The 15,636-nt window shown below is 36.4% G+C and overlaps 3 protein-coding genes across 3 annotated transcripts; 2 read left to right on the top strand and 1 right to left on the bottom strand.

The window, feature by feature from the left end:
• Positions 1–802: 802 nt before the first annotated feature.
• Positions 803–1,921, top strand: LOC141835971 (putative CCR4-associated factor 1 homolog 7). Its single transcript, XM_074723382.1, has one exon. It carries the CDS (start codon positions 997–999, stop codon positions 1,822–1,824), a length of 828 nt encoding a protein of 275 aa, XP_074579483.1. The 5' UTR covers positions 803–996; the 3' UTR covers positions 1,825–1,921.
• Positions 1,922–6,396: 4,475 nt separating this feature from the next.
• LOC141835509 (brassinosteroid-related acyltransferase 1-like) lies at positions 6,397–12,415 on the top strand. The gene is made up of 2 exons (XM_074722923.1): positions 6,397–6,492; positions 11,918–12,415. Exons 1-2 carry the CDS (start codon positions 6,397–6,399, stop codon positions 12,413–12,415), a joined length of 594 nt encoding a protein of 197 aa, XP_074579024.1.
• A 109-nt stretch (positions 12,416–12,524) lies between these two features.
• LOC141836575 (putative aldo-keto reductase 2) lies at positions 12,525–15,510 on the bottom strand. Its single transcript, XM_074724082.1, has 5 exons — positions 15,217–15,510; positions 14,925–15,125; positions 14,070–14,242; positions 13,878–13,980; positions 12,525–13,015 (listed from the first exon to the last, which is right to left on the bottom strand). Exons 1-5 carry the CDS (start codon positions 15,448–15,450, stop codon positions 12,680–12,682), a joined length of 1,047 nt encoding a protein of 348 aa, XP_074580183.1. The 5' UTR covers positions 15,451–15,510; the 3' UTR covers positions 12,525–12,679.
• Between the last annotated feature and the right edge of the window lie 126 nt (positions 15,511–15,636).

Here is a 15,636-nt window from a genome sequence, read left to right as displayed (position 1 = left end):
TTGTTACAACATTGTAATAGTAATTTAATGGCTTTAATATTATTGTATTAATACTAAATGACTACTATTATAATTTTAATTTTTTAAAAATAATTTTAATCAAATTAAATAATTTTAATTAAGTTGACAAAAAAATTCTAATATAAAAATGTCATATGTTTATTTTAATACATTATAATAATTATTTTTGATAAAAAATATACTAGGTGCTCCTTTAACTTTTTTTTTATAAAAAAAGAATATTATTTTGACAATTCAGATAATTAAGGGTGTTATCTGAATTTTTTATCTTAATAGTTTATATTATTTTACTCTCGATATTTTTAAAATTTTTAATATTTAAAAATTATAATGCATGAGTTTTGATTCAAATTACTAAATAAAATGAGCATGGAATAGAGATTTACAGAGATAATTTTAGTAGAAAAAAAAATTAAATAGATCATTCTTACATAATAAATTAAAATAGAGTTCCTTTTTTTTCCTTGAAACGGGGAATGTAGGATCAGCACCTACGGTTGGGTTAGGTACGGATGAAACCACCACGTCTTCGTAGGGCCAGTCTCGAGACGGCTCGGACCAACATCCAATTTTGCTTCGTGGGTCCCATACGAATATGTCTCCCAGAACTAGATAAAAATTACGAAAACCGACGTGGAATCTTCCCGCATCAACCAATAACATCACGCCACGACACTCCACAGCGTAAGCGTAACCATTACCAGCGGTGCACCAGAAACGAGTACTCCCCCCTCCCTTATATATCTAGTCCGACCTCATCCCTTTCCCCATCCCCTCTCCCCTTCCTCCGCCTCCTCTCTCGTCTCTCCTCCCATGGCGGAACCCTGTCCGGACCGGCGCACGCCGTGTCCTTGAACGGGCATATCGAATCCTCCCCTCTTCAATCTTTCCGCCTTCCTCCGTTTCAAAACAATCCCTAGAACCCTACCTCAAATCCCTCCGCTAGGGTTCTTGACCTCGATTGATGCTGCCGCGATGTCGTCGATCCTGCCCAGGAACGAGACTGTTCAGATCCGCGAGGTGTGGACCGAAAACCTCGAGTCGGAGTTCTCCCTGATCCGCGAGATCGTCGACGACTTTCCCTACGTTGCCATGGACACTGAGTTCCCCGGCATCGTCTGCCGCCCGCTCGGGAGTTTCCTCTCCAACTCCGACTTCAATTATGCTACGCTTAAGGCCAACGTCGACATGCTTAAACTCATCCAGCTCGGCCTCACGTTCTCCGACGACCTTGGCAACCTCCCCACCTGTGGCACTGACCGTGGCTGTATCTGGCAGTTCAATTTTCGCGAGTTTGATGTGCAGCGTGACATCTCTGCCTCTGATTCCATCAATCTCCTTCGCGAGAGCGGCATCGACTTCGAGAAGAATGTCGAGGAGGGCGTCGACGCTCAGAGGTTCGCTGAACTTCTGATGTCGTCTGGCGTCGTGCTGAATGACTCCGTGCACTGGGTTACCTTCCACAGCGGATACGACTTTGGATACCTCCTCAAGATTCTCACCTGTCAGAACCTCCCTGACACCCAGGTTGGGTTCTTCAAGCACATTAAGATCTACTTCCCAACCTTGTATGACATCAAGCACCTCATGAAATTCTGCAATAGCCTCCATGGTGGACTTAACAAGCTTGCTGAATTGCTCGAGGTTGAGAGGGTAGGAATATGCCACCAGGCTGGCTCAGACAGCTTGCTCACCTCCTGCGCCTTTAGAAAATTGAAGGAGTCTTTCTTTAATGGTTCCACTGAGAAATATGCAGGGGTATTGTATGGGCTAGGCGTTGAGAATGGACATATGGCTCACTGAGTCAGGAAGTAATAAAAATAACTAAATTATTATGAATTGCCTTCTCTGTGTGCTGGCGGTACTAATTTTCTCATAAATATTTGATATTGGTAAACAACTCTCTTAGTTTATTATATAACTAATCAAGTCTTTCCATTTCATAGGGTTTACACTCATTTGTTTTATTCTCGATCTGAATTCATGCAACTTTGAATAATCTGAATTACTGAAATTGCATTACCTAAATGGTAATTGTGCAAGGCCTTTGACATGGTATGTATCTCTTTAGCATAACAGGCGCTTAGAGGTTGTTTTACTTTGTGCCCTTCTACGAGGTGATCAAGGTTTCTATGCAGTTAAATTGTTCTAAGGTATGCATCTCTTCTTCTTGAATTTATATAATGCAGTTTAGGGATTTGAATAGAAGGTCAGTGTCATCTATTTTTGCTCAAATTTATATATTGCAGTTTCGAGCTTTGATCATTTAAGATAAACTTTGTGTTTTCTTTGAGTATAGCTCCTTGCATGAAATTTATACACTTAATTTGAATGCCCAAGCTTCTCATTTATTAAAGAGAAAAATTATTGAAGCAATGACTTAAGTATCCATGTCTCTTTGAGTATCAAGGTTTTCGTTAGTGTAATGAGATTGATATCAGCAGCAAGGTTAGTTTGTTGTTAGGTATGCTTGCTTTCAGTAACATTAACAAAGTAGGATATTTATTCTTGAACCCATACACTTACCTACGAATCCACCACATTCTTTTGGGAAGTTCGACAAAGGATAAGTTATGTTTTATGCTGTCAGGGATGCATGCTTAGAGTTGATCAACTTTTGGCTGTCTATGTTCCCCAGATCAATGTTTCAAATACTGGTCTGAGCTAGGTATTAGTCCTCATCTGAAACAATACCGTACCTTGTTGGTGTCTCAGCAATGGTGCTGGTGGCACCAATTAAGAGCAGGCAGGAATCAATTTGGGGAAGAAAAAGAGGAAGAGAAAGAAGCTTACATCTAGGAGGAACCAATTAGCTAGCATCTCACATCACTTCCCCTTGCATCATTGGTGCTGGAGGGAGTCCACACATTGCAAAAGAAGCTTCAACTCGCATTTCGTGTCATCGTGTCGCTGATTGGAGGGAGCTTCTCTCTATGCATAAACCTTGGCTCATGTCTCCCTTTACCATTCCTCACATTTCTAGTGATAAAGGAAGCCCTTACACATTGCAGACAAAGAGAAACCTTACTGGCTGGATGGCAGAACAGTATATTTCAACTATGACAGACACAAAATATGCTGTTTAAAGTCATGTCTCAGATATTGGAATGCTGTAATGATCATGGTGGAGTGACATCTCACTTTTGTAAGGAGAAAGCTATGAATACCTTAGTTTTTTTAATCTTCATCAAGATAATTATGAGAAATGAATAATAATGACCAAAAGGATTAGGCTACTGATGCTTCCCCGCATAGGAAAAATTGTAACTGATGTTTTTGTGAAACTCGAATGCTGCAGTAGTTTTTCAATTGAGAATACATCTGTACACTTTTCTCATATATCAGGTATGTTAGCTATATAGTTCAGGAGGTGGGCTTAGATCCAGTATTCAAATTGGCTCTGCATTACAAGCCATTTTAAGCATCAGACATCATTGAAATTGATGAGAAACATAGAAGTTCGTTGTTTCGTTATCATTATGGATGAAATTTATTTTATAAATTTTATTTCGAGATGGGTTACAGATCTTATGCATGAAGTGAGTCCATGACAATGCCACAATGCTAGGAGGCTAAATTATAAAAAAATTGATTAATTAATCTTACGTAGCCCCATCTAACTATCCAAGGCTTCAGAATTGATGTATTGCCCTTATCAAAATAATGCTATGTTGGCATCTAGCTATCCTAGGTAGACCCATTGGTATAATCCCACTTTAACCTAACAACATCCCTCTCTCCACCTTCTTCTCTTTTAATGCCTATCTTCTTGCTCTCATGCCCTTTGTGTGGTGGCAATGACTAGACCCAAGATCGAAAAGTTGTGTGGTGGAGATGATCTCTTATCTCAGTGTTAATCACAATGTATTCCCTTTGTTGATCTTGTCATGTTGTATTGCGTAGATTTCTTGTCTCGTTCCATCAAATTTCATGATTGGAGGTCATTTAGGATTTGTTCAAATTTGGTAAGGGTTCCTTGGTGTTAAACATTATTCATGCTCTTTTTAGCTATGAACATCCAAAGTTGTACCCTTTCTTATTTGTGATTAGTTTGAACTGATATGAGTCTCATGCTATTGTACTCTCTTCTATTGCCTTCTTGTTGGGAGAATTGTTAGGTAAGAGTTTTATTTTATTACATTTTCGTTTTGGTATTATGTTGATGTTAATGTTGACATAAATGGTTTACAGTGTTGTAAATGACAGTAGGCAGTGGCGGGGCGGTCAGTTACCATCTACCATCTCGGTCGCCTAGGCGGTTGATTTTTTTTTACTATTTTTATACATAATATTATAAATAGTCCTTAATAATTAAATAAAGGATAAAAATTAGGAAAAAAACTTATTATAAAATATATCAATTCAAAGTCTAAAATAAAAAGTTAATCTAAATATCTCGGCAACGGGATTGGAAGTGTCGCCCGAGCTCGGCAACTGGCCCGGATGTGTTGCTCAAGTTCGGCGATGCGTTTGGACGCGTCACTTGCGTTCGGCAACGAGGCCAAAGCCGAAATGTTGAAATTGAGAGTTAGATTTTTAGTTTGTAGCAGCAGTGGTGATGGATAGCAGCAGCGGTTCAAGGGGGAAGGAGGCAAAAGAAGGTGAGTTGTTTTGAAATCACTAAGGCACCGCAAAGGTTTTTTAACCTAAGTTGACTTTGACCATCGCCTTTCACAAATGTTGTGCGGTTGAGGTCTGCCTCCCGCTTAAGCGGCCGTTTCAACCGCCATTTAGAACATTGATGGTTTAAGAGTTGTTTTTTATGGTTCTATTTTATTTGAATTTGAGTCATGGTATGATAATCGGATCAAGATTGGGTCCAATGATCTTAAGTTTAGTCTAATCCCTAGATTAAGTGTACTTATCTTGAGGTTTTCTAAGTTCTTATATTTATATTTATAGATACTCATAGCAGAGGAGCATGCTAACCTCGTATACTTCTGGTTCTTTCCTTAGTACATATTTGTCAGAATATCCTTGATATCTTATAAAATAGATCTTTGTGTATGAATATAAAAAGAGATAGATCTTTAAGTATGGTTTAATATTTTTTTGCAAATATTTTTGAAAAGGGGACTAAATGCTACTCAACTAGTGAAATGAATTCTAACTGAATTATAATAGGTTTAGCTTTTTGGTTAATAATTCCTAATTTTCCATGCCTTATATCATGTGAGCTTTTGTGTACCATCAAAATTAGGGGGCAGGGAGGGGCACAAGCTTGTGAACTATAACTTGATATTCTGATTACTTGTCTATTTAATACCTATCGCTTCAGTTTCTATGTTTGGGATTGATTTTATTCGGTTACTTGCATGCTATATACTTGTTATGATGTAGCTCTAAAAACCCTCTTTTGATACACCATTAAATTAGCACAATTTATATTAAGCAATGATATAAGTTAGTCCCTCAAACTAACCAAACTTTTTAACTGTGAAATTTCAACAAATTGTGTAAACTCAAAATCGAAACGTTGAATGTGGGAACCCTTAAGGGAACAAGCCGCTAATATAACTAGTGGAATAAATGCTAAAAGTCAAAACTTCAAACTTTTTCTTATGATCAAAGTTTTAGCTTCGCATAGGGGCATGGTTGAATGGGTTTTCATCGGGTTAGTCCTTTTCATGTGATGTTATATTGAGGGGTTCATCTCACATATCAGATGAGAATTTAACTCTAGTAATTCACTTTTTAATTGATGTATGCACTGTAAACAAATGTGAAATAGGTGCAGATGTATTGAAATATTATTATTAGTCAATATAAAGATTGAAACTTGACTATACTTGATCTAGTGAAACTCTAAAGCTCAAATAAGAATTATAATTCATGTGGATTCTTTATTAAGAAAAAAATCATGGATATCTTTCCTATTTTATTCACTTAGCAATTTTTGCTTATCCCATGTTTCCCTTAACCTCCAGGTTTGCTGGCTGTGACATGCTATGGAGTCTTTATTGGTTTTAGTCAGTATATAGGGTTGCTCAGTGATTCTTTGTCATGTTGAAAATTAGTTTTGCTTTACAAGTGGAAGAATCAAATGGCCATGCTGAGAAATCTCAGATTCTTCCCTCTACAAAGTTTTCTCTACAGGCTGTGCAGCCCTCAAAAGGTTTCCATGCTTTAAAAGACCTCCTGGCGTATCTTGTTGTATTTGTTATGGAAGAGGGATGTTTCAACTGATACTAGCTCAGCTGGAAATAAAAAAAGGTAAACAAAAGGTTCACGGGACTCCCATCTTTTTTCCATGAGCCTAGCATATTGGAACATTTGAGGGGTTAATTCTTCCTCTAAAAAAAGGTTCGTGTGAGCTTTTATTTCACAGTATAATATTGCTTGTGTCTTTCTTTATTCTGGAGACTCATGTGTCTGATGAGGATGCTGGTTATGCACAAGCCAGAAACAGAGGATTTAGGTGTTAGTGAACTGGTAATGGTGGATGTTAAATTTTGGAGTATCTCTACTCAGGTGATTTCTAGTGAAATATTGTTCATGATCTTTGTGCTTACCTAGATTTTCAGCTATATGTGGTTTACATAAATTTGAGGAAAGGAGATCATTGTGGGAGGACCTTGGCCAAGCCTTGGATATTAATAATCTGTCACATTGGTCGACTTTGACTAGTATTCAGAATAAGATGGGTGGTGCCCCTGTTCATATCAATAAAATAGGAAGTAGAAGCTGTACTTAATCATCTATGTTTTGAAGGAATTGAAGTGAAATAAAAAAGCTGTTAGCGTTTAGGGTGTTTTAGAAACTACTCAATCATGTATTTGTTTAATGAAAGCTTGGCTTGGTATGGTGATTCTGAGGTTTTCTTCTTGCCTTCGAGTGCAAGTGTAGTGCTCCTTGGATGAATTGACCTTTCAATTTCAGGGTCTTTAGCTATTGGTTTTCTTATGATGAGATTTTTCGACATTGTCAATAGGGTGTGAAGCTTGAGTATTCAAAATAAATGTGGAAGGAAGCCAACCCCTATCTTCACTTTATCGACAAAGTTTAAGTTAGGCTGAACTTGTAGTTTGTTGGGCAGCACAACAATTGTCTTGGTTCAATTCAATAAACTGTGGCAGATCCTTTCAATACTGAGTTGCATTTGGCTGGACAACTTCTTCAAATGGAATTGTCTATAATATTCAGAGTTTGAAATGAAGCAGAAATCTGGTGAGCAAGTTGTTTCCTTAAGTGATTCTTATTTTATTTTATTTTTCAGTACATCAAGGTTGTTGGTAAGCACTACATCTATTATCTCTATCGAAGAAGAAAAAGAATCCTAATTTCTTAGATTTTCTCTATGTTTGTAGAGTGGTATATGGATTTATTTTTAATAATATTGCAAACAAATTGAAGGTGGTACTTCCTTTTAACATCAAGAGTAGCTAGCCTGTTGCAAAAGGGTTAATTCACGAGGATATTGCTCTTTATTATGATTTTTTTTTCATATCTTGAAGAAAAGAGCCCCGAAATGAGGTTGACATCCATTAAGGCATGCCATTCTTTTAATAAAATTGTCTTGTTGATCTTCTGTGACAATTAGGTTTTCTAATTTTTGTCAACGTTAATACATTGTTATAATTTTTTTTGTCTTTAATACATTAAATTTTGTACACATATTTTTCAAAATTTTAAACACTGAAATTAATGCAAAAAAATATGATGAATATATACATTGGTTTTAATTTTTTATATAGCTTTATGACTGAATTTTTTATACATTTTAATTATCTATTTTATCCTATTAATGATATCTTTTCGAATATTCTTTTTAATAGATATCATAGCGAAAATTCTTGCAAAAAATCATTTCTAATATATTAAATATTTCTTTGCTTTTTTTCTTATTAATAAACATATCATATTATCATTAATGTTTATTTAAACTCATCAATTGACATGCGTGAGTAATGCAAAAAGAACATCACAAATATTTGAAGCTCTATATACTAGGAGCATAATTAACTTAGTATCATTCAAACATCGACCAAGTATAATCTATCTATTTCTGAAATAAGAAAAAAAATCTAGATAACACATATTTAATACAAATAACTAAACTATGAATTAAAAAATAATTTTATCTACCACGATATCACCTCTACTTTTAGCCATGTAAAATTTATCCTATTGTGATTAGTGAAAGAACAACTTGGACAACAATAGGGTATGAGTAATTTTAAATATCTATAGCCATATGCATGATGATAGTCGGTAAAATTATGCTACAATTAGTAAGTAATCAATTGAAATTTGTATTCACTTACCATATGCTCATTATGCACTATGTACGGTTATCCGATCCCTACCCACCTTTGCCAAGGTTGTTCAATAAAAGACGGACAACCTCTTCTACACAATACACTCTCAAACCTATGCACCTTCAAGTTAGGACCATCTTGATGTTCCTAAGTAAATCTCGTGCGTACCTTGAGGAATCGAAGGGCTACTTTTTGAACACAATGGAGTAATGGGTGAAGGTAGGGGGACACTAGCCCTAGTCCAAATCTCTCTCACTTCCATTAGGCTCACACTATCACCCCACCTAAAGATCCACTTGTAAATTGGCAAATATGTAGTTAAAAAATTTATTTTCTAGTATATTACTTCATTCTATTTGAGAATTTCAAAATATCCCACATGAACTAGTTATAGAAGTTCAAAACCTTCACACACTTAACCAAAAGGCGATAGAAGGCTTGCAATATGAGTGAAAATGGTGCTCACACAGCTATTGACAAACTTATGAAAATTTCATAGAAAATAATAACAATGAATAGCTAGGTCTTAGCTTTCTCCATGATTCACATTGACAAAGGATGCATCACGATTAAGCTCTCAAAGCTGAGACTTGCTCGATACTAAGGTATCTTATGGAGTTGTATAGTCAAGGACAATTGTGGAGTGCATGCCTCAAAAGCCTCATTTGTGCCATATCTCGCCATCTATTTTATATACATAATTACCTAAAGTTGACAAAAAAAAAAACAATGAAGAAGTTTGATGCATAAAAGGTATATACAAAACATTTGCATACATTAGAACTAAATATTTATTTTCGACCCTTATTATCATGTTATTCCCTATTAAACTCCTCGTCAAGTTGCACTTTGCTCCTCTATAATATGACAAAAGGAAGATCATCTATCTCATTTTTTGCTTTATGTGCATTCACATTATATATATATACACACGATTGAAGAAAGTCATCACTAGCTCCATTAAGTTCTTTTTATGTTGATTACATTTTTATCGTGATGGCTTGTTGCTTTAAGCTTCCAAACGAGCCATTATTGTTTTGAAAGTTTTTTACTTTTTGACAAAAACTTTATGTAATATATATACTTATTATGCTTGGATGTTAATACAAATGACTTATAGGTTTTTAGCCTTCCTCACATGTTTACTTTTAAAATATCATATTTTTAGCGAATATGAACACTTCAATTAGGTTGTTTATTGTTGTCCAATAGCATTTGAACATATAATAACAACAATAACAATCAAGTTTTATCCACTAAGTAGATCGGTTATATAGATCCTTCTAAGTCATTGAACTCTATCTCCTATTATATCATTATTTATATTTAAATAAATTTTATCTTGTTTTATTGTTGCTATAAAGTTTTTTTTATCTTCCTCTTTCTTGTTTGACCTGTACATTTGTCATTGTTTCATATTGCCTAATTGGAGCATCTATTGATCATTATGGAGCATTTATTGGTTGTCTATATACATGTTCATACCATCTTAAATATATCTCCTAGAGTTTTCTCTCACTAGATGTAATCCTGTCTTTCTTTCTAATATTTTTATTTTTTATCTATCCATCTTTATATATTCACACATGCACCTTAATATCTTTATCTTTGTAAGTCTCATCTTCTATTTATGTGCTCGAGTCATAGTTCAACATTCAGCTCCGTATAACATAGCATGTCTAATAACTATTTTATAAATTTTTTTTAAGTCTTAGAGGTATTTTACGATCATAAAGAACATCTGACGCTATTCTCCATTTCAACCATGCATTCCACTTATATTCTATATAAGACATCTCTCTTAATTCTTCCATCCTTTTGTAAAAATGATCCTAAATACTTAAAACTCTCAATTACAGATAATTCATCATCTCCTATCTTAACAATTATCTCATTTCATCTAATATTACTATACTTAAATTTTATATATTCTGTCTTTACTCTATTAAGTCTAAAATCTTTCAATTCTAACATTTTCGTCAAAATTCGAGTTTAACATTTACTCCTTCAAATGTTTTATCAACCAAAATAATATTATTTGTAAATAATATACACCGTGATACAATATCATCTCCCAATAGCATTTGAACATAACGGGATAAATCCATTCTTGCCAAACTTTGGGGAACTTTGTGCCAATGGAAAAAAAGGTAATTCATGGGGATTACAGCAAGCGAAAACCTTGACACACTTCTTCTCTTATACCAAGAAAATGCAATTTTATGCATTAATCAAATTAACCTACATGGTGAACATTATATTACATCACAATGTAAGACGACTTATAGGCCAAAGATATTGTATTGTACATCGTATTGAGATATCAAAGTGCAATGCACCAAAAGTGTGATCTAAATAGATGAAGACTAATATTTTACCAACAAAATCAATAGCGTCGTTGGCAATATCATTACCACAATATATCAGTGATGACTTAAGCTTACTTTAGAATATAAATATCTTTCTATTAGACATATATGTTTAGATGATTATCTTTATTCTATATGTTAAACATGAACCAATATGATCAAAAAATAAACAATGTTATGAATGACCTTGTAACAAAGTAAAGAAAATTAGAAAGATGTAGTTACCTCTCAAATTAATTAATGTATCTACTAGTAGACCTCCTATTTTTTTTCTTCTTGTATATAGGTGTATAAGTAGAAGTTCCATTAAATCAAGCACACTCAAAGAAAATATTTTCTCTACTATGCACAATAATTGAAGTTGATATTACATGTCAATTGTGTAATTTCTTCAATCAGTTGTACCATTTCTCCATTGTGTACATGTCTAGAGGATTTGTTCCACAAAATTTGAGGGCACTTATTGAAAATATATATGTTGTTGGTAAGAAATGTTGTCCCTAGTTAGTAAGCGGCTAAGCGCTTAGATTGTGGATAAGACCATGGTTTTTTAGTTTGTACAATGGTTTGCTCCCAAAGCACGGTTGAATTAGTTACTACGGGGCAGACTTGTTGAAGTGGACAAGAGTCGAATCTCGATGAAATCGAGACAATATCCTCTCCCGTAGTGGTCAATTATAATTTTTTGATTTACCTCTTCACAGATGGTCGTTGAGCCGACTGTGTCAATAATGCTTAAAACTAGTTTATATTCACTAATAAACTTGCAAATCAAAATCCCTCATTTTATTGCCTCTAAGGTGCAATGCAATGCACTACACTTCTATTGTTGAGTCAGCTACATCTACATTATCTCTTGCTTAGAACTCTTCTATCTCATTAAACCCTCATTAAGATAGAAAACATATTTTCAAAAACTCATAGTTGATTCACAAACTCATGTTTGAGAATCTTAGTGATGACTTCACAACCTACTCAATACACTAACAATAAATCCTTAGTGCTTTAATTTTTTTACTACAATCTCATCAACAATCCAAGTTATTGAGTTTTTTTTGATATCTTTATAACGTATAAACTTTGATAAGTAGAAACCAAATTATTTATTCTTAACAATAGGTCAAAAATAAAATAAAATAACTAAGAATATTACAGGTTCTCAATGTAAACACATTCTGGTTTTGTTCATTTATTTATTTATTTATTTTTACGTTCTGAATGTTATTTATTTATTTTGTTCCTTAAAATTACAATTATTTACAATCTCAGGCACGGACCAAAGCCCTCAACATCCCTAGCCACAGGACAGTGTGCCTCCAGTTCACCGTCGACGCCCGCGGCCGCATGCACCCGCCGCTGCCGCCCTCCTTCGCAGGCAACGCCTTCGTCCTCTCCTCCCTCCTCTGCACTGCGGCCGAACTGGACCGCCTCCCCCTCGCCGCCGTCGTCCTCCGCATCCAGGCCGCCAAGCGCGCCGTCACCCACGCCTACGTCGCCCGCTACATCGCCACTCTCGGCGAGGCGCCACGGACGTCGCTTCCGCCACTGCCGGAGCTGACCATGGTCTCCGACTGGACCAAGACGCCGTACCACCGAGTCGACTTCGGCGCAGGCGAGGCGGCCTACGTGGCTCCGCTGGCCACGCCGATGCCGCAGGCGGCGTACTTCATGCAGAGCCCCAGCGAGGCCGGGAGGGTGGACGTCAGGATTGGGCTGCCGGAGAAGACCCTGCGTGCCTTCGAAACCTATTTCCTCCATGGATTCTGATTCTCAGCCTAGCAATCTTCATCAAAATACCTTATATTATATATATAACTATAAAATATAAACAATAATTGAGAAACTAAAATAAGGATCAGACACTGTAAAACGATCATGTCTTCTGCTTCAGGACCAGAAGCAGATTTAAAATGAAAAATTCTCACATACTCCATGATAAAACATAATTCATGTAGGCATGTAGCATGCTCGAAAGGTTTCAGTTTCCATGCATAACAAACTATGCCATTTTCCCAACAATATAACAAAGCTTCATTCAGCTTTCCAGGAAGATAAAGGAGGAGTATCAGACTCTCTCCATGTAACCATTGCAGTAGGATATCGATCCCCTTTAACATCTACCGAAGCATATGATTCAAGTTCAGCCATCTCTTCGGCTGTGAGTTTTATTGTCAGAGCTCCAACGTTTTGATTGAAGTTTTCTATCTTGGTAGTACCGGGTATTGGGCAAACATCTGATCCTTGGTGGTGAACCCAGGCCAATGCAAGTTGTGCAGGGGTGCAATTCTTCCTCTTAGCCATTTCATTTACACGTTCAAAAATTATTGCATTTTGGGCAAGATTCTCAGGCTGAAATCTAGGGACAAGCTGAAGACACAATTTATCATTCAGTAATATTGTAGGTTAAAAATGAGGTCAAGTGAATAAAACATAGTTTGATATATATATATATATATATATATATATATATATATATATATATATATATATCATTGAGTTCAGTTCTGTCAAAAAACATCAACATGCCTTAGTATCATTAATATCAAAAGATCTCTGCGGACTACTGCACTTCTATGTTTAAAAAACTAAGCCATAAAATAGGAATGGTTGTAGTGGGATGTGTATTTTGAGTACACTGACTGTCCAACCTATTTAACCGAGTTTTGGTACCCATTAAAAACATGTGTATAAGCCATAGACATGTAAGGAATAAATTTGGAATCAAAGATTTCAAATAGCAGGTATCTGAATAAAATGTATGTATACATTATTAATCCCTAATTCTTATCCTCTATTTCACACATTAGAATGGGAATGAACTTCAGTGGCATCCTCAGGTACCCAACCCATTTGGGATGGGAACATGTATCAAGTGTCCTGGATGGATATAAGTAAGATAGTGCACATTTCGTAGGTATTTTACATGTTGTCATTCCTATCAACAATATCAATAGATTACATTACCCTAAGTGAGACTAGTCAAACCTATAATCATGCAAAATGTAGTGTAGTTGTGAATACATTTTATCGACATATGATTAAAAAAATAATCTAGCTTGAACAAGTTTGATTATTAGTTTAGTGACTGAGATGAATGGTAGTTTATTAATGTCTGTTTAATACTTTAGTTCCCTTTATATCCACTAGATTATTCACAACTAACAACATAGAAGAATCACTTCATTATTTCTTGTAAAACACATGAATCTCCTATCTACCAAATGATTACCTTGCGGAAATCCCTTTCAGAAAGATTTTCAACTAGCTTTGGTCCAGAAGAAAAGAAGCCCCTTCCTAGCGGACTATATGCAACAATTCCTATTCCAAGTTCTCTGAAAAGTGGAATAAATAATTCAAAATATATGCAAGAAAAGCAGAGTAAGGTGCTTATCAAATAGATCAGTTAATCAGACAGCTTCACCTGCAAGTAGGGATTATATCCTCTTCAACATCTCTTGACCACAAAGACCATTCAAGCTGAACTGCAGTGATTGGGTGGACAGCATGTGCCCGCCTAATTGTTGAAGCAGAGGCCTCAGACAACCCAATGTACTTAATTTTCCCCTCTTCAACTAGTTTCTTAAGTTCTCCAATCTAGTTAAGAAATGACAAAATCATGTGCAAATTACTGGGCACAAGTAGCAAGCTTGAGAGCTGATAAAACAGTCAAAATAGAAACCCTATAGTAAGAACATTCACAGAATAATACAAAGTGAAGTAGTGAAAGCAAGATTAATATGATTAAATGTCTAGGATTCACCTTTTTTACTTGAATAATTTTTCAGCATCAGTATAGTTTTTTATTCATTGAGCTTATTTCCCAATTTGTTAGAACTAGGACATGGTTTACTTTAGGGGCAATTGATAACCTGTCATATTGCATATTGTCATTAAGCAAATAAAACAAGCAAGAGCCAAGAATAGGCAGGAATGCTATAATGTCGGATACAGAAATGGTAGGCAAGCACAAAATGAGCTTGGACACAAGTACACAACTTGAAGAGGGGTGCATTTGTAGAATCTTTCCACCCTTTCGTTCTTGATAGGAACGCAAGTTTGGAGATGGAAACATTAAAGAGTCTTTCCATTTAAAAACAAGAAAAGAAAGATAGCAAAATCCTTTTCACTGGAGGTCATCACAATTCTTCCTATGAATGCATTTTTAAGGTGTCAATCAACGAAAAACAAGCATTTGAGTACTTCTGCAGAATTATGTCAAACATGCAAAGTGCGTGAGAGGTCCAACGATGAAATTAATCACAATTGAACAACTCACCGTGATCTCGATGGGAATCCGAGTGTCAATCCGGTGCTGGTAATAGAGATCGATGCAATCGATCCCCAGCCTCCTCAAGCTGCCTTCGCAGGCAGCCCTCACGTACGCCGGATCCCCGCGAATCTCCCTCTTCCCGTCCGCCACGCTGATCCCAAATTTCGTGGCAAGCTCCACTTTCTGCCTCAACCCATCTCGTAGCGCCTCCATCAAGCAAAAAAAAAAAAAATTCAAATTAGACAAAAACCGATCGAGCAGGAACTCTAAGCACGGCGGCGTTGAAGGAGGTAGCTACCTTGCCGAGGAGGATCTCGTTGGTGTGAGGGCCGTAGATGTCAGAGGTGTCAAGGAACGTGACGCCGGAGTTGACCGCGTGGTGGATGAGGGCGATCATGTCGGCGTCGGGCTTGGGCGGGCCGTAGAAGGCCGACATGCCCATGCAGCCGAGGCCCTGGCTGGAGACCTCCAGCCCCTGCGACCCCAGCTTCATCCGCCCTATCGTCGCCGGTGCGGTCTCCTCGCTGGCCATCTCTTTGATCGCGGTTTCTACCAACCGCCTCGGCAGCAGACCACGGGTTGCGGCGGCGGTAGTGGTTGCAGTGGCTCTTTGACCTAAAACCAAATTTATAAGGGCATCTGCATACCCTTTTTTCTTTATTTTTTATTTTATTTTACTTATATCTCTCTCTCCTATTCAAATGCTTTAATATTTTTT

Source organism: Curcuma longa, chromosome 10, assembly GCF_044706935.1.
Source record: "Curcuma longa cultivar G26 ecotype Majalengka, Jawa Barat chromosome 10, ITB_CL_G26_1.1, whole genome shotgun sequence".
Classification (NCBI taxonomy): domain Eukaryota; kingdom Viridiplantae; phylum Streptophyta; class Magnoliopsida; order Zingiberales; family Zingiberaceae; genus Curcuma; species Curcuma longa.
The sequence above is the reverse complement of the archived record's forward strand: the minus strand, read 5'-3'. Positions and strand labels throughout refer to the sequence as shown.

What these genes read in the sequence shown, in the direction of transcription:
- LOC141835971 (XM_074723382.1), top strand. Translation starts at nt 997, where the DNA reads ATGTCGTCGATCCTGCCCAGGAACGAGACTGTTCAGATCCGCGAGGTG.
- LOC141835509 (XM_074722923.1), top strand. Translation starts at nt 6,397, where the DNA reads ATGAGGATGCTGGTTATGCACAAGCCAGAAACAGAGGATTTAGGTGTT. An exon ending in TTTGGAGTATCTCTACTCAG is followed by an intron (nt 6,493 to 11,917) that starts GTGATTTCTAGT and finishes TTACAATCTCAG; the next exon opens with GCACGGACCAAAGCCCTCAA.
- LOC141836575 (XM_074724082.1), bottom strand. Translation starts at nt 15,450, where the DNA reads ATGGCCAGCGAGGAGACCGCACCGGCGACGATAGGGCGGATGAAGCTG. An exon ending in GGATTCCCATCGAGATCACG is followed by an intron (nt 14,243 to 14,924) that starts GTGAGTTGTTCA and finishes TTTCTTAACTAG; the next exon opens with ATTGGAGAACTTAAGAAACT. An exon ending in GATATAATCCCTACTTGCAG is followed by an intron (nt 13,981 to 14,069) that starts GTGAAGCTGTCT and finishes TCCACTTTTCAG; the next exon opens with AGAACTTGGAATAGGAATTG.